This window comes from Elephantulus edwardii, unplaced genomic scaffold (assembly GCF_000299155.1).
Source record: "Elephantulus edwardii isolate Elephantulus edwardi_28Jun2011 unplaced genomic scaffold, EleEdw1.0 scaffold00189, whole genome shotgun sequence".
NCBI classification, from domain to species: Eukaryota; Metazoa; Chordata; class Mammalia; order Macroscelidea; family Macroscelididae; genus Elephantulus; species Elephantulus edwardii.
This window is the reverse complement of record NW_006399939.1, coordinates 1,277,190-1,296,249: the sequence shown is the minus strand read 5'-3', so window position 1 is coordinate 1,296,249 and position 19,060 is coordinate 1,277,190. Positions and strand designations below refer to the sequence as shown.

The window sequence follows — 19,060 nt, the reverse complement described above, 5'->3', positions numbered from 1 at the left end:
CCTCCTCAGTTTCGGCAAGCAGGGTTGTGTCATCTGCATAACGCAGATTGTTATTAGATCTTCCACCAATCCTGATGCCACACTTCTCCTCATAGTGCCCAGCCTCTTGGATAATCTGTTCTGCATACAGGTTGAAAAGATATGGAGATAGGACACATTCCTGGCGTGTGCCTTTTCCAATTTTGAACCATGCAGTGTTTCCTTGCTCTGTTCTGACGACTGCCCCTTGGTTCAAGTACAGGTTAAGCCAATATAAAATAAAAATTTTATTTAAAAAAAGATGGGCAGAAAAGAGATCAACACCCTAAAAGTCTCACAGTAGAGGAGGTTCTTGGATCAGGGCTCTGGTTCAGTCCCCCCATGGATGGTCATGTGGTGGTTTTTGTTAAATGCTGTTGGGTCAACTCCAGTTCCTATCAACTCTAAGTATGTTAGAGGAAAATTCTGACCAAGCCTGCACCATCCTCACAATCTGCTGTACTTAAACCTGCTGTTGTAGACACTGTGTCACTAGATCTCCTTTTGCTGATTTTTCTAGGCATGATGTCCTTTCCCAGGTATATTTGTCCTTCCTGACAGTATGACTAAAGTGAGACAGTCTCACCATCCTTGCTTCTGAGAAGTGCTATGGCTGCATTTCTTTCAGCAGCTTTCTTTGTTCTTTTGGCAGGTCACTATTCTTCGCATCAGTTTCAAAGGCATCAGTTCTTCTGTCTTCCTTATTAGTTGTGAAACTTCCACTTGTACATGACATAATTAAAAATTCCATAGTTTGGATCAAGGGCATGTTAATCTTCATGCTGAAATTATTGCTCGTTAGCATCTGGGTGCGGTTCATGACAGCAGATTTTCCCAGTGCAACACATCTTTTGATTCCTTGACTGCTGTTACCGTGGGTGTTGATTGTGGATTGAAGTAAAAGGAGAATCATTGACAGCTTCAATCTGTTTTCTACCTATCATGATGTGGCTGATTGGTACAGTTGTGAGGAATTTTGTTTTCCTTATGTAGAAATATAATCTATACTAAAGACTTTGCTCTTCATCAGTAAATGTTCCAAGGCCTCTTCACTTTCAGCAAACAAGGTTGAATCTTCTGTATAATGCAGATTGTTGATGAGTCTTGCTCTAATTCTGATGCCACGTTACCCCTTCATATAGTCCAGCTACCCAAATTGTTTGTTCAACATGCAGAATAAATAGGTATGGTGAAAGAAGGCAACCCTGATGCTCTCTTTCCTGATGTTAAAACAAACAGTACCCTCTTGTTCTGTTTGAATAGCTGCATTTTGGTTTTTATACCAGTATGGCAAGAACACAAGGAAGTGATCAGGAATACCCATTCTTTGAAATGTTACCCATAGTTTATTATGATCCACACATTGGAATATCTTTTCCTAATAAAATGAAACACAAGTAAACATCTTTCTGTTATTCTTTGCTGTTAGCCACGACCCATCTGACCTCAACAATGATATCCCTTGTTCCACAACCTTTCAGAATTTGTAGGCTGACCCTCTGTCAACATTCTCCTCCAGCAAGATTTTACTTGCATATGCTATTAATGATAATTTTCAGTAATTTCTTCATTCTGTTAGATTACCTTTTATGAAATATGCACAAATAGAGATGGCCGTGGTTAGCCTGAAAACTCAAATGGATTGCCATCAAGTGCCCCACAAAATTTTTTTTAATTTTTTATTATTATTATTCATTTTAATGAGAATTTTCAGAGATTTTGGATTTCCATTCATTTATTGTTGCCTTTTTCTCCCTGCCTACCTCTCCCCTCCAGTTTGTTCTTTCTCTTTGAAAAGTAAAAAAAAAAATATTTCATTGTTATACATTCCCTCCCCAAATCCACTCCACTATGCAGCCTTCGTTCTGGACTCATGTCATGACAATAATACCTAATCATATACCTTCCAAACAGTTCTCTCTCTCATCTACTTCAATGCAGTATACTTAATTTATCTCATCTTTCTCAGTCTCCTCCCACCCGCAATCCCTATGTCAGTTCCATTTTACAACAGTGTGGCACTATGCAGTATTTGTCATTTTGTGACTGAGATATTTCATTCAGCATAATGTCTTCCAGGGTCATCCATTTTGCATAATACTTCATGAGTTCCTTGTTTTTCAGTGCAGCGTAGTAGTCCATTATGTGAATATACCACAGCTTCTCTATCCATTCGTTTGTTGATGGGCACTTCGGTTGTTTCCAGCTCTTTGCTATTGTGAACAAAGCCGCGAAAAACATGGGTGTGTATATATCTGCTTGGGTGGCAGTTATGGTTTCTTTAGGGTATATTCCCAGTAGTGGAATTGCTGGGTCAAATGATATCTCTATTTGCAATTTTTTGAGAAAGTGCCATACAGCCTTCCATAGTGGCTGCACCATTTTACACTCCCACCAACAGTGAATAAGGGTTCCAGTTTCTCCACAACCTCGCCAGCATTTGTTGTTTGCTGTTCTGTTAAATTTTGCTATTCTGACTGGGGTGAGATATCTCATAGTTGTTTTGATTTGCATCTCTCTTAGAGCTAGGGATTTTGAACATTTCTTCATTTGTTTGTTTGCCATCTGAATGTCTTCTTTGGTGAAGTGTTTATTCATATCCTGTGCCCATTTTGCAGTTGGGTTGTTTACCTTTATCTTGTTGTGGCGTTCTAGTAGTCTATAAATTCTAGATATAAGTCCCTTATCAGAAATGTCATTACCAAATATTTTTTCCCAGTCTGTGGCTTCCCCTTCTACCCTCTTGGCAAAGTTTTTGGATGTGCATAGTGATTTGATTCTTAGAAGGTCACATTCATCTATTTTGTCCTCTCCTGGTTGTAGATTTTCAGGATGCTTGGAAGACTGTTTGATGTTGTGGATGAGGACATCCAGAGTTCTTCCAAGCTTTTCTTTAATGAATTTTATATTCCTTCATTTTAGTCCTACATCCATGATCCACCTTGAGTTGTTTTTTGTGTATGGAGTGAGATTAGGATCCTGCTTGAGTTTTCTGCAGATAGTTTTGCAGTTCACAAAATTCTTAAGAAGAATTTTAGATCCTGGTTGAAAGTGCTCACATTTCTTCGAATCTTTGTATGATATAATAAAGTAGCACTTAGTTCCTGGGGCATTACTTTTGTGTATTCCAAATGTTGCCTTATATCTTGTATGTACAATATCGTATTTAATTATTTGCTTTACACTGGTCAAAAGAAAATAACTCAAAATTCAAACTTATTGCCATAAAGTTGCAACCAACTCATAGCTGACACTTGAACAGTTTTTCTGAAGCTGTAAATCACACGAGTGGATACTCCTCATCTTTGTCCCTTGGAACACCTGGTAGATTTGAAACAGCAGGGAGGTTAGAGAACCTTCAGGTTAGCGTTGCAGCTCCCTATGGACTATCCCCCCAGATCTCCCAAAGAGAAATGGACTAAATGTACTTGTCACTTGCTCTTGGGCCTGTTGTTCAGGCTCATAGCTGCCCTGAACGCAACACGAAAAAAACACACTCCCCAGTCGTGCACTGTTCTCAGTCATCTCTATGTTACAGCCACTGTGCCAGTCTATCCTGTTGTTTTGTGGGGTTTTTTTTAAGATCATCCATTGAACTTTAATGTACAAAGTCTGAAACATGCACTGGTAAGACTTCTAATTTCACATTTACAAATATTAAAACAACCCTATCAGTTGTGTTAAAGAATATGCACAATTAGATGAAAAGGTTATTAAAATACTTCTCCCTTTTCCAACTGCATATGTTCTTTTCAGAAACTTATGTTACTTATGTTACCATGGACAATAGATTTTTTTGGTTCTTTTTTAAATTTTTTTTAAATGAAAGTTTATAAAGAACTTGGATTTCCATTCATTCATTGTTGCACATTTTCCTCCCTGTCCTCCCCCCCCCCAGTTCACTTTTTTCTTAGGAAAAAAGTCCTTTTATTGTTATACAGTTCCCCTTCCAACCTCAGGCCACTTTGCTATGCTGCTCTTATTCTGGACCTTGTCATACCAATAATACCTAATAATATGTTCCTTTTATACAGTTCTCTCCATCTATTTCAATACTGTGTACATGATTTATCCCGTCTTTTCTTAGTTTTCCCCCAACCCCCGTATCAGTCCTGTTTTATAACAGTGTTATTATGCAGTGTTTGTCTTTTTGTGACTGAGATATTTCACTCAGCATAATGTCCTCCATGGTCACCCATTTTGTATAATAGTCCATGAGTTCTTTTGTTTTTCAATGCTGCATAATCGTCCATTGTATGAGTATACCACAGCTTCTCTATCCATTCGTTTGCTGAGGGGCACTTGGGCAGTTTCCAACTTTTTGCTGTTGTGAACAAAGCAGCAATAAAAATGGGGTGCATACATCTGCTTGGGTGGCAGTTATGGTTTCTTTCGGGTATATTCCCAGTAATGGAATTGCTAGGTAAATAGAAATGGTATTTCTATTTGCAACGTTTTGAGAAAATGCCATACAGCCTTCCATAGTGGCTGCACCATTTTACGCCCCCACCAACAGTGAATAAGGAAGGGTTCCAGTTCCTCCACAACCTTGCCAACATTCGTTGTTTGCTGCTGTTGAATTTTGCTATTCTGACTGGGGTGAAATGATGTCTCATACTTGTTTTGATTTCTATCTCTCTTAGAACTAGGGATTTTGAACATTTCTTCATTTGTTTGCCGTCTGAATGTCTTCTTTGGTGAAGTGTTCATATCCTGTGCCCATTTTGCAGTTGGGTTGTGTATCTTGTTGTGGCATTCTAGTAGTCTATAAATTCTAGATATAAGTCCCTTATCAGAAATGTCATTACCAAATATTTTTTCCCAGTCTGTGACTTCCCTTTTTACCCTGTTGGAGAAGTTTTGGATGTGCATAGGGATTTGACTCTTAGCAGACTATCTTGTTGAGAGTAATTTATTTTTGCATTTATAAAGCATGATGTTCTTCTCCAGGGAGTGGGCCAAAATGCATGACACCTGCCCCAAGTTCATGAGACAAAGTCTCACTTCTTTTTTTAAATTTTCTTTTATTTCATTATTTTTGTGTATGTACCGTCAAATCAGATCTGACTGGTACAGGAGGAGATTGTCCCTCCTTCTCCAGCAGAGCAGCTGATGGATTTGAACCATGGACCTCTTGAGATTGCAGTGCAGCTTCTTGCCACTAGGCCACCAGAGCTCGCCTAGACAAAGTCTCATTTCTAAGGAACAATCTAGCTCTTCTTCCAAGACATTTGCTCGTTCTCCTGGCAGTCCACGGTATAATCCACATTCTCCTCAAATTCCATAGTTCAAGGGCATCGATTCTTCTTTGGTTTTTTTACTGCCCAGCTTTTGCATGCATAAGAGGTGATTTAAAATACCTTGGCTTGGGCAGGAGCACATTAACTGGGCATAATCTTATTAAAATATAAAACCAAGGAGTCAGGCCTCCTGCCACTCTTTGAATACACCACATGCTCTGGGCAATGATGAGTTGACAAAAGATAATGTTAATAATGGAGCAAGTACTTTGCCCCCCAGGTATCCTTGGAAACCATTGCTCCTTGTGCTTATGTAAAATTATTTCCCTTCCAGTATGCTAATTCTCATTTTTCTCCATTTATAATATAAAACAGTAGTTGTTGTTGTTAAGTGTCGTCGAGTTGCAGACAACTCATAGCGACCCTGTAAAGGAGGTTGGGTGTCCTCAACGCTTGGGTGTCTCTCATCCTCTCTCCAGGTTCATAGGGTTTCCAGAGGCAAGCTGTTATGGAAGTGAATGCCACTCCTCCTTCCAAAAACAGTAGTAGAGTTCTGATAAAGAAGGTAAAATTAAAGAGCACATCTTGCTCTTTCATTTGGAGCTTCGTTTAACAGGAACATGGTCATAGGTTCTCGGCAGGCTTCCTGGGAGTTGTGGAGCAATGTAGAATAGAACAAAGCTGTCGGGTATCTTCCCCTCACCCCACTCCCACCCATCATAGTGTAGTGCTAAGATGTATTTACTCAGCTGGGGCCTGGTAACAAAATTGTAGTGCCCTGGAGATGGGAAGGAGCAGTGTGGTCATGCCCCAAACTACCCATATCCTTCCGAGCATCTGTTGGCAGAGCAGCCTGGCGAGGGCAAGTGCTGTTAACAAGGAGCCTTCATCAGCCCTGCACAGAAGACCAGAAAAACAACTGCAGCCGAAAATTGGAGAGTCCACTCAGAGGCTGTGGTATTCTCTGGGCTCTGTGGTGGTTCCTACTGAGATCATACAGCCAGCCAATTAGAGATTGTTCAGTCCTCTGAGATTCCCGTGGCTTTGTAGTATTTCATTATCTCCCTCTCTTAACCTCCAGCCAGCCACCTACCCAGCAGTATGCAGGCACTCACACAAATGACTTCGGCCAAGCTCCATTTCATTCCACATACTTTTGGGCTGAGAGGAAAAAAAGGACCTTGATTTCAGACTTTGAGTCAGGCTTTCTCTGAATAAGAGACAAAGATGGACCTGGCCCACTTCTTCACTGGTCTCATTTCGTGACACCACTCTGACCCTGGAGGAGAGTGCACCATTTCCCAGGAAGAGCAGAGGCATCTGAGCCTAAAGCACACACCGCCTTCGTTCTTTTGAAAAGACACACATGATGGTCTCATGGAGGATGTAGAGATGACTAAGCTTCAGAGGCAGGAATTTCCACAAGAAGAAGGCAGGCCAGATGTAGAAAGCACAAGAAAGGATCTTCATCCTTCGTTTTCACTTTCCTTGAAAATTCATTCAAACTCAAGCTCCTTGGGGTTGAGTTAGAACCAATTTGTAGCTGACCCTATAAATCATATGGGAGGACATTGCCTGTCTTTCTCTCTCAGTGCCACTGGTGGACTCAGTCAGAGGGCCATGGCCTTTGAGCAGCATAGCTCCCCATGGACCAGGCCATGAGTGTATCAGGCATTGGTTATTTCTGACTAGATTCATTTTCTTAGATAATGTTGTTATTGTTCTGTGCCATTGAGTCAATTACAATTCATAGTGACCCTATGATAGACCACCTACTAAATATTTTTCAGCACTTTGTTTCCTGATCTGAGTTCACAGACATGTCTCCTGTGCCTGGACATTTCTCATCTCCATGTTCACACACTGACAGGAGTTTGTCCCTCTCTTTTTATCTGAATCATTAGGCAATGCATGTTTTTATTAACTCTTTCTTTCAACAGATACTTACTGCCATGTGCCTACTTCATGCCACACATACTCAGTGCTTTAATTACATCCCAAATGCCTTAAGTTCAGGACTCTAAATTAGTTAATAATGATTATTAAGTAATATTACATGTACCGATTACTGTGCTAATTTTTCACAAAAGGCCTTGTATACAGAGTATTTAATTTTATTTTTACAACGGTTCTATTAGGTATATGTTATATGCTTACTTGCATTTTTAGATTAAAAAACTAAGACTCTGAATAGTTGTATAGCTTGTCCAAAGCCTTTCTGGTAGTATTTGAGCCAGGTTTGCAAGTCAAATAATCTGATTGAAAATCCTGGGCTCAACACTAATGCACCTGCCCTGTTTGCTTTGGTCCCCCTGAAGGGTAGCTACGTGCTTAACTTAGAGATACAGTCTGTTGGTCACCTGGCTGTGGACAGTCCTCCCACCAGAAGTCAAGTCCTCCACACTCCAGTTGGCTCTCACCTGCTACAGTGCAACGCAAAGGCCCTTCAGTCTGATTCTTCTCACTTGTTATTTCCTTGAGAAGGTAATTAACCTCCCTGGGCCCCTTTCCAAAGTAATACTAAATGCCAACAGAGCACTTAATTTGGGGCCACACACTGTTCTAATTCACTCATAACAACCCTATGATGTTGGTACTATCATTATTCCATTTTATAAATGGAGGAGCTGAGGCTTTGAGTCAGATCACTTGACCTTAAAGCAAAGCAAGGATTTGGACCCATGCAACCTACATGGAACATCCACACTATTTGCTACTGTCTACACTGCATTGCTTCTAGAGAGGATGGAAGCAACCCTTAGTCCAAGATCAGTCACGTAGTTAAACCTCTTAAAAGGTTGAGGGAGCAAAAAGTCATGCACAAAAAGACACACTGATTTGTGAAGAGGTTTTTGTTTTTGTTTTATTCTTATCTCAAAGGCTTCTAGGTAAAGACCTCTTTGTTCTTAAACCTCCAGGCTGACCTGCTGTCTGAAGCTTTCTTAATTATAGGGGATTCCCTGGGAGAGGCTGTCCGTTGATGTACAACACTTATGTTCCCTGCACCTGCTAGGATTGCAGAGCAGTGAGGGGAGTGGTGAGAGAGATGGCGATAGAGCCCCAGCACAGGTGGACTTGTTCTGTCAGGTCCTCCAGCTCAGCTCAGTCTGTTGGCATTGGAACGACAGTCTTTGCTGTTGACATAATTATACCCTTTCGGGCTCAATTTCTTACATGAAAAAAAAATCTAATTCGCTTGTCTCCTTGATCCGGTTCACCTGGAGCTGTTTTGTTCCTGCAGTTTGTAGGAGCAGTGAATATGGGGTCAAACTCTTAAGCCTTCGCACATTATGGATGATAAAATCAAGGTGCTGATAATGTTAGTGGAGTAAGCTTTGGAGTCAGACTGCCTATATCTGAGTTCCGTTTGTACCTCTTAAGTATGCACAATCTGAGTTTCTATAGCTATGAAATGAGGATGACAGTAGTGAGTATCAGACAAGGTAAACGTGTAAGACCCTTGAAGTGCTCAGTGAATGTCAGCTGTTGGTATCACTATTATTGAGCTCCTGGCCCTCAGCCCCTTCCTCCCTCCCTGAGATCTTGCTCTGAAAAGAGAAATTCCCTTCTTATCCCTCCGGCTCCAGACCCTCCTCTCTTCACACACCAGGGTATTTCATCTCTCAAAGCCTTCATGTCATTAGCTGGGAAAAAATTGGGCTGGGATAAAGGGATAAACTTCCTACACTTGTGAAGGTGCAGAGGGGATTCAAGTCAAATGTAAGCACAGAGCTCAATGACCATTTACTCCCATCAGTGTTGTTCTGAAGCACCAAAGAATTGCCTGGGGAAAGGCCTTGAAGAAATGTCAGAGCCAAAGGCCTGAAGTAGACAGGATCCTTTCTGTTAGTGGCTGAGTCTATGCTCCAACTGCTGGCTTGTCCATCAGTGTCACTGCTGTCCCTTGGTCAGAGGGAGCACACAGTAACACTGAATAGGCTGACTAGATGGGTGGATGAACGGATATTGCAGCAAGGTTTCAGAAACGAGTTTGGCTCTGGTAACATGACAGAATTTTCAAGACTGAACACTTCTAGGTCTTTCCAACAACCAAAACCCCCTTCCTCCTCTTCTCTCTTTACCATCAGGATTTGAAACCCGACCACTCCCATTGTTTGGAGTCAGTGTGTTTTAGGCGTTCATTTGACTACTTTACACTGACTCCTATGCCCACAAAGTACCTCAGGGAAAAGAATGTTTTTGATCTTGACCTCAACCCTAAAAAGTAAATATTTTAGTTCCATTTTACAGACAAGAAACTGATATTTCAAGAAATTGAACGATTTGCCTAATGTTGTGAGGTGCTGTTGAGTCGAGTATGATTCATAGGCACCCTGTGAACAGCAGATCTGAACCCTGGCCTAGCCTGTGCCAGCCTCACACTCTCTTGGCACACTCGAGTCCATTGCTGCAGTTACTGTGGCAGTCCACCTGGGTGAGGGTCTTGCCCTCCTTCACTGACCCTCCACCTTTCCAAACATGATGTCCTTCGTCAAGGAGTAGCCTCTCCTAGCAACATGCCCAAAGTATGCAAGATGAAGCTTTGCCTTCTTTGCCTCCAAGAAGTACTGTGACTTCATCTTCTCCAAATTATACCTTTTTGTTCTTTTGGCAGTCCATGAGCTACTCAGTACTCTGCTCCAGCACCACAATTCAAAGGCATCTATTTTTCTTCTGTCATCCTTATTTATTATCCAGCTCTCAGATGCATAGCAAGTGATTGAAAAGACCGTGGCCTGAGTCAGATGCATCTTAGTCCTCAAGCTAACATCATCGCTCCTCAGTAATTTGGAGAGGTCCCTGACTACAGACTCCCAGGGCAATACATCTCCTGATTTCCTGACTACTGGTACCAAATGTATTGATTGTGGATCCAAGTAGGAAGAAATTGACAATTTCAGTCTTTTCTCTAGCTGTCATAATGTTGTCTTTTGGTCCAGTGGTGAGAATCTTTGTCTCACCTGAAGTTACATACCTAGTGAAATGCAGAGCCAAGATTTGAACTCTGATCTTGGAGGTAGGGAAAAGCTCCCATTTGTTCATTATTGTTCTGGATGTTGAAACAAGTCTTCCCATTTGCTTTTCTCCCAAATAACCCTCTGTACACCACACAAGGAGAGTCTCCAAGTGCCACTCCCTGGAAATCACTATTCATATTATCTGACCACTACTTTAGTAGAATTGCTATTGTGCATAATTAAGGTAGTACAAATTCTTTCTTTGCCTGCACTCTCATTAGGGAGCTCTGGTGGCCTGCTGGCAAGAAGCTGAACAGCAATCCTGAAGCCACATGGTTCGAGGCTACCAGCTGCTCCAAGGTAGAAGGACGGACAGTCTCCTCCCTTGTGGTTAACTGCCCCTGAATACCTACCAGAGGGTCAGCTATGAGTCAGCTCCGGTTCAGTGGGACTCAGCAAGAACAACAGCACTCACATTAGTCTTCTTCTCTGACCCCCTTCTCACTTTATACTTTGAAGAATCAAGTTTCAGAAGTGGTGGGCGAGATACCTTCTGTTTTCAGCATTTTTGTGTTGCAGAGAATACAAGATGATCATTGTAAAGTACTTTCTTGGGATACAAGTATTTAGGACTCAGGCTAATATCCAAAACCCAAAAAGGGACTGGGAGCTGAGCACCAGAAGGGCTAATTTGAGTCCCAGCCATTTGTTTCTTGAGTGCACGAGGGGTTACTCAATTCTCGAGATTGTTCATCTTCCTCCACTCCATTCTCCCCCAGAGTACATGTGAGTAATGTGAGAGATGAGTGTGAATTCCTGTGAGACATTATGAATAATGGTAAGAGGTATCTCCACCAAAGTTTAATCTTGAAAAGACTGACAATTCAAAGACAGGACTATTCATCCTGGTCATTTTCCCTTCTCTTGATATTTGGGAACTTCTGAAGTGAGGTTGAGGTGAGAACGTGCTAGGTTAACTTCTTTCTTTCGCGTCACTATCCCTCACCCCACATCTGTGAGACCATGAGTAGCTGTGACTCCTTTCGTTGAAGAACAGAACCTTCTGCCAAGCTATCCAAGGTCAGGCAAGTAAGGATAGGAAAGTGCACACCCCACTGTGGCCAAGACAAAGGCCACAAAAACCATCTTGATCCTTTGACCTGTGTTGATGCTAAGTCTGTTCCTTTGGTGTCCCTGACTTTGGCAGTGCGGTTAGTCTAACTCTCTGCCCCCACCTTGAATTGGGCTTTGATGAAAAAGCAGTAGAAACACAGGCCTGCGCCTTGGGATTTGGGGTTTTTGTCTTGGAAAAGCATCAACCAAACTAGCAGGGCCAAGAGATCTGGATTCCTGTGGCATGGGTTAACTTAGGTCCAAAGACACCACGTGCTTCTGATCACCATCTTCATTCTCTAAGTGTGGCCATGCCCTCTGGATCCCCTTCTCTCAACCGTCTCCTCCCAGTTAGGATGGCTTCGAGGTTTCTTATAGTTGCTTTATGATCACCGTGTCTTTCCATGTTTGAAAAACTATGGTATATAGAACGCTACTGCTGGGGTGATCCGGAATCCTTCGTCTTTTAATATTTGGAATAACAAAACAACTTTTAACCATCAGTGTATTTCCTCTCCCTTGGGATACTTTAAACAGCCCTGAGATTGGAGTCTCTGCATTTTCTGCTGGGCCCCAGAGCCTTGTTCTAGCTTGTTTCTCCCAAAGCACAGCTTCTATACATCAGGAATGGTTTAGTTGTCTTGATTGTACACTCTGGACCTTTGCCCTTGGCTTCCTATCAAAAAATGGCCAGATTTGTTTTCTGGCATCTGGAAGAAGGCAGGCTATTGCAGTACTGGATGATAGAAGAATAAGGCCTTTGAGTTGCTGCTCTAGACTCTGCTCTGTACATTACAAGACTGAGTCTGCCCAGGTAACAGCACTAGATTACCCAAAACCCCAAGGTGAGCATGGGCTTACTTTGTGCTTACTTATTAGTCTATAGTGAACAGTGTTACATGTTTTTTACCGCATCATATGGTCAACCCCACGTGGAACTCTTCACCACAGATTAACAAGTAAGCACAGGTAAGCCTGTGTTTACCAGGAGCAACAGTGTCTCTCTGGAGACTAAGGTGCGCCTGATACAGGCCATGGTATTTGCAATCGCTTGTTATGCATCAGAGAGTTGGACAATGACTAGGGAGGACAGAAGGAGAGTGGATGCTTTTGAGCTATGGTGCTGGAGAAGGGTACTGAATGTACCCTGGACTGCCAGGAAAACAAACGGATTTATCTTGGAGAGGATTAAACCAAGCTACTCCTTGGAGGCAAGGATTCTGGGGCTTCGTCTGACATAATTTGGACATGTTGCCAGGAGGGACGGGTCCTTGGAGAGGGACATCATGCTTGGGAGGGTTGAGGGACAATGCAGGAGGGGAAGACCCTCTATGAGATGGATTGATTCAGTGACTGGGGTAATCGGGATGGGTGTGTCAGAGGCGGTGCGTTTGGCGCAGGACAGAGCAGGGTTTAGGGCTGTTGTGCATAGGGTCGCTATGAGTCGGAAACGACTAGACGGCACATAACAACAACAACAACAACAACTGGGTACTCCATCCATCAGGAATCAAAGAGGCTTTGATTCTATATAGGGGATACTAGAGGATTGGGAGAGACACAAATGCCTACCACACCTTGAAGCAGAATCTTTGATATGGTGAAAAATGTGAGATTCAGTAGCTGTGCTTGGCTTGCTTATTGGCTAATCCAACACTCAACTACTTCTCATGTCAGTGGAACAGTTGGCCAAACTGTTGCAGGCTGGGTTCTTCCCACCTAGGAAAAGCTTCATAAAAATACTGATGTTAAACTCTCCTCCTAGGAGCTTTGGCTGGTATACCTTAAATACTGAACTGTTAATTATAGAGGCCACGTTTTAAACCCATGAGATCATCAGAAAGAGAAAATCAACTTGATATGCAGAGACCTTACCTGTTCTCTCCATTTCCACCTCAGATTTGCTGACCATGAAAGAATATCACTGTTTGCTGCAGTTGCTGTGCCCGGACTTCCCGCTGGAGCTCACACAGAAAGCAGCCAGGTACGTCCTGGGGCTCTGAAAGCCAGCTCAGCCCGCTGTGAACCACAGTTTCTCAGTGAGATCTGACTCGCAGACAATAAAACCATTAGGGAGGAAGAAAACCAAGAGGAAAGAAGTTGGCATTTGGAGAAGGGTCTATTTGGGATTTGTCCAAAAATACAATACTTTCTGTTTCCAAAGGGAAACCAAGTGATCCTTTGTGGGTTTTGTGGGGAGCCTAAAGGTCTGAAGATAGGGGGTTGGTGAAATGAAGGGGCAAAAAAAATCCACACACAAAAATCCTAGAGGATATTCTGAGAAAATGAGGGAGAAGGCAAGGACTGGCAGTGATTTGTGAAGAAGGGTTAACATTGGGGTGGCATGGTGTGAAGGTGGTGAAGATTGAGCATCTTCTACTATTTCTGATAAAAGAAGGTTTTTATTATTAATCAAAACCAAGGAGACTTGGCAGGAAAAAATTAGAAGCCCCTAAGTTCTGTGTTTGGTTTCACTCTGCCTTATATTTTTTAATTGAATGGGGCATCTTGTTTTCATACTACATACTTCAAAACCCAAGCTGGGTTACAAATAGAAGTACAGTACAGCTGTAGCAAAAATATTGCGTTTTGAAAAAAAATCTCATGTTCCCTAAGTCATATTGAATGCATTTACTACCTTCATTGTCTCATTTAAATGAATTTAACTTAATTATAACATTTAATCCTTACAAGTACATTACTGCCCCTGTTTGTGTATTCTTAATTGTGACTGACAGTTTATTTATACCATCAATAATGATCCCGAAGTTCACCCCTATTTCCTTCTTTGATGATCTTTCTGTAAGTTAAAACTTTTAAGTTTTAGATCTTACATTTAGGCCTTTGATCCATCTTTGGTTAGTTTTTTTGTATAGTGTGAGGTGTCATGATCTTGGTTTCTTTTTATGCAAATAGATTCCCAGTTTTACTAGCACCATTTATCAAAGAGACTGTCTCTTCCCCATTTAGCATTTTAGCCCTTTGTCAAAGATTAGCTGCCCACAAGTGGATGAGATGTCCCATCTGGTTTCCAGTTCTGTTTCATTGGTCCATGTCTGTCATTGTACTGAGTTATTTCTACTCCCATGGATATAGCATAGGTCTTGAAATCAGGGAGTGTGAGAACTACTTTATTCTGCTATTCTAATCAGGGGTCCCTTGCCATGTAAAGTTAGCAGTCAGTTATTCCATCTCCTTATCAAGTGTTGAAGGAAATCTGGACCAAACAGTAGAAGTTATTTTAGACCAATGGGACCTTCTAAAAATTAAATTCTTATATGCATCAACCACCTCTCCTCTATCTGTTTGTTGTATTGTGTTAGCTCTGTATGTTGCTGTGTGCAGGAGCAATATCATTGATATTTTAAATACCAACAGTTACCCATGGTAGTCCATACCTATTTAATATGTATCAAAAAACCCCTCAAATTTTTGCCATCGACTTAGAAATTGTCCATCTCTCTCCTGAAGAACAGATGATGTATTCAAACCTCCAGTGAGATGTGCCCTTTGGGTTAGCCATTCAACTCCCTACAGACTACATGACCAGAACTCCCTTTATATGTATACTGAACAGATAATCGAAGAATCTTGACTTTATAAGAAGAATGTGTCATCAGGATTGGAAAGAACTCATCAACAACACAGATGATACAGCCTTGCTGGTAGAAAACAAAGAAAGAAAACTGAAGCATTTACTAATGAACCTCAAAGTCTCTAGAGTTCAATATGTATTACACTACAACATAAAGAAAACAAATCCTCACAACTGAATCAATAAATAACATCAGGATGTTGTTGTTGTTGTTAAGTGCCATCAAGTCATAGACAACTCATAGTGACCCTATGATAACTTTCCTCGTTTCTCAAGTTCATAGGGTTTCTGGAGGCAAGCTATTTTGGAAGTGGATGCCACTCCTGCTTCCAAGCTTGTTTTAATTGGGGAGCTCCACCAAACACTGTCCACCATGGGTAATCATTAATGCATTTGACACATCAGTGTCACAGTGTTCAGCATCACAGCAACCATGAGTTATCTCTGTACAACAAATGGACAGACCGGTGCTATGTCACTTAGAAGAAGGTTTGACCAAAAACAATTAAAACCAGGCCTGAGGGCCGCAGATTAAAATCACCCACCTAGGGCCTGGTAGCATAACTTTCTGTCCACTAGGCCAACTTAGCTCTCTCTGTGTTGTTGTTGTTGTTATTGTTGTTCCTAAGTGCCGTCGAGTCGCAGATGACTCATAGTGACCCTGTGAACGAAAAACCTAAAAACTTGTATAACATTAGGATAGAAGGAGAAAATACTGAAGTTGTCAAGGATTTCACTTTACTTTGGCCTAAATCAACACCCAAAGATGCAACCATCAAGAAACTAAGCAGCAAACAATAAATGATGGCAAGGTTGTGGAGAGGTAGGAAACTTATTCACTGCAGGTGGAAAGATAACATGGTATAACCACTATGGAAGGCAGTCTGGCACTTTCTCATAAAGCTGGAAATAGAAATACCACTTGAGCCAGTAATTTCATACTGGGAATATACCCTAAAGAAATCGTAGACATAACTCAAATAGATGTATGCACACCCATGTTTATTGCTGCATTTCACAGTAGCAAAGAGATAGAAGCAACCCAAGCGCCCATCAATAAACGGATGCATAGAAAAACTATGGTGCATCCACACAATGAAATACTACACAGCATAGAAAAACAATGAAATAGTAAAACATTACACACATGGGGGAACTTTGAGGACATCAGACTGAGTATCAGTCACAAAAGGACAAATACTGCATAACATCGCTGTTATAAAATAGAACAGGCAAGGGAGGGTTGGTGGAGGGAACGAGAAAAGAGAGGACAGATAATGAACACTGCTTTAGAACAGGTGAGAGAAGAATGCAGGGTGACGTGGAGGAGGGAAGGGGGAAGTAGATGTGTAACAAATAAAAGAAAAATAAGAGGAGATAAGATTGGCAAATTAATAGAGCACTCTGAAAGTTTAGAGTCTTCAATACCATCCAATAAATGTCATGAAATTAAAGTAAGTACTACACACAAAAAAAGAAACCAGCTCTCTGATCCACACCATGACATTTTCAGTTGCTTCATATTCATGTGAAAGTTGAACAGTGATTAAAGGAGACCAAAGAAGAATCAATGCCTCTTAATTGTGCTGTTGGTGAAGACTATTGAATCAAGCAAATCTGTCTTAGAAGTTCACACACAGTGCTGAACTTCAGGAGCAAAGATGGTGAGATTTCATCTCACTTGCTTTTGACATGTTATCAGAAGGGGCCAGTTCCTGGCATGCTTGGAAAAGTAAAATGTCAGTGAAAAAGAAGACTTTGAATGAGACTGACACAGTGGATTCAACAGTGTGCTTACACACAGCAGAGATCGTGAGGATGCTGTAGGACTGGGTGCGGGTTGGTTCTGTTGTACATAAAGTTGCTATGAGTGGGAGCTGCTCCGATGACATCTGATAATAACAATATGCATCAAAAGACTCCTGCATAAGAGTAAAAGGAGAACTCAGAGATTAGGAAAGGTCTTTCGCAACGACATAACAAAGGACTAATCTTTAGAATGTTTAGAAAGCTTCGGTACCAAGCAACAGTAAGACAGACAGTTCAATTGAAATTAGGCAGAGGCATAAAAAGGCATTTCACCATATATATTTAGGCAACCAATACGTCCATGAAGAAATGCTCTCTGTGGCTTTCTATGAAGATGGCGCCGAAAGCGAAGAAGAAAGCCCCTGCCCCTCCCAAAACTGAAGCCAAAGCAAAGGCATTGAAGGCCAAAAAGGCAGTCCTGAAGGGCATCCACAGCCAAAAAAAAAAGAAGATCTGCATGTCACCCACGTTCCTGCGGCGTAAGACGCTGAGACTCCGACGGCAGCCCAAATACCCCCGGAAGAGCGCTCCCAGGAGAAACAAGCTTGACCACTATGCCATCATCAAATTTCCCCTGACCACTGAGTCAGCTATGAAGAAGATAGAAGATAACAACACACTTGTGTTCATTGTGGATGTCAAGGCCAATAAGCACCAAATTAAACAAGCTGTAAAGAAGCTCTATGACATTGATGTGGATAAGGTCAACACTTTGATTAGGCCTGATGGAGAGAAGAAGGCCTATGTTTGACTTGCTCCTGATTATGATGCTTTGGATGTTGCCAACAAAATTGGGACCATCTAAACTGAGTCCAGCAGGCTAATTTTAAATGTAATAAATTTTTCTCACCAAAAGAAAAGAAATGCTCTCTGTCATTAGCCATTGTTGTTGTTATTGTTGTTTGTTGTTGTTCAGTACCATTGAGTCGAGTATAACCCATAGCAATCCTGTGATCAACCGATCTGAACCCTGTCCTGTCCTGTGCCATCTTCATCATCTGTCATACTTGAGCCCGTTGCCACAGTCACTGTGTCACTCCATCGTGTTAAGGATCTGTTTTTAGCTGACCCTCCACTTTTCCCAGCATGATGTCCTCCTCCAAGGAATTCAGCCTCTCCTAACAAAATGCCCAAAATGTGTGAGAGGAAGCTTTGTCATCTGTCCCTCTAAGAAGCACACTGGCTGCACTTTCTCCAGGACATACTTACTTGTTCTTTTGGCAGTCCATGGGATTTTCAGTTCAAAGGAATCAATTCTTATTCTATCATCCATTGTCCACCTCTCAGATACACAGAAAGTGATTGGAAAGACCATGACTTGAATCAGGTGCACCTGACTTCGTTGTTCCTCAGAGCTTTGGCGTGGTCCCTGACGGCAGACTTGACCAAAGCAGTGTCTTTTGATTACTTAATTGCTGGCACCAAGGGTGTTGATTGCCATCCAAATAAGATGAAATCACTGACAATTTCATTCTTTTCTCCATCTATCATGATGTTGCCTATCATCCCATTGTTAGCCATTGGTGGTATTGTTAAGTGCTGTTGAGTCTGACTCATAGTGACCCTATGAACAATAATAGATCTAACTCTGGCCTGTCTTGTGCCATCTTTATCATCCTCAGCACATTTGAGTCCATGGCCACAAACACTGGTAGCAATCCATCTTGTTGAAGGTCCTCCTCTCCTCAAAACAACCATGAGATGCCATCTTACTCTAGCAATAATAACAGAGTTCAGTAAGACAGAAAACAGCAGATGCTGGTGAGGCTGTGATGAGATTGGAACTCTCTTACACTACTGGTAATACTGTAGTATGGTACTGTATGTAGTATATATAGTATAGTACTGTAATATATGCTAGGTACTACAGCCACTGCAAAGCACCTCCTTTAAAAGTATGGAGTAGAAACACCATTTGATCAGATGATCTCACTTCTAGGTATAAACCCCAAAGAAATAAGAGCAAGAAAGGGAACAGATTATTTGCACACCCACATTTACCATGTTGTTATATGATAATAATGGGTGACTGGAACACAAAAGTTGACAGAGAAGAATCAGTACTTAGAAAACATGGGCTTGGTGACAGAAATGAAGCTGGAGATAGAATGATTGAATTTTGTACAATCAATGACTGATTCATTGCAAATACATTTTATAAGAAACATAAATGCAGGTTATACACATGGATTTCACCTGATGGTATGCATAGGAATCAGATTGATTACATCTGTGGAAAAAAACGCTGGAGAAGCTCAATATCAGCTGTGAAAACTAGGCCAGGAGCTGATTGTGGAACAAACCACCAATTACTCATATGCAAGGTC

At 41.5% G+C, this 19,060-nt stretch overlaps 1 protein-coding gene across 3 annotated transcripts in view; it reads left to right on the top strand.

Annotated features, from left to right (window-relative positions):
• The window catches only part of LOC102875182 (chromosome unknown open reading frame, human C11orf49), a 266,475-nt gene that overhangs the window by 214,054 nt on the left and 33,361 nt on the right, over positions 1-19,060 (top strand). For all 3 annotated transcript variants that reach the window (XM_006896709.1, XM_006896710.1, XM_006896711.1), the window contains one exon: positions 13,229-13,313. In XM_006896709.1, coding sequence (XP_006896771.1) covers positions 13,229-13,313 — 85 coding nt within the window. The remainder of the gene's footprint in view (positions 1-13,228; positions 13,314-19,060) is intronic.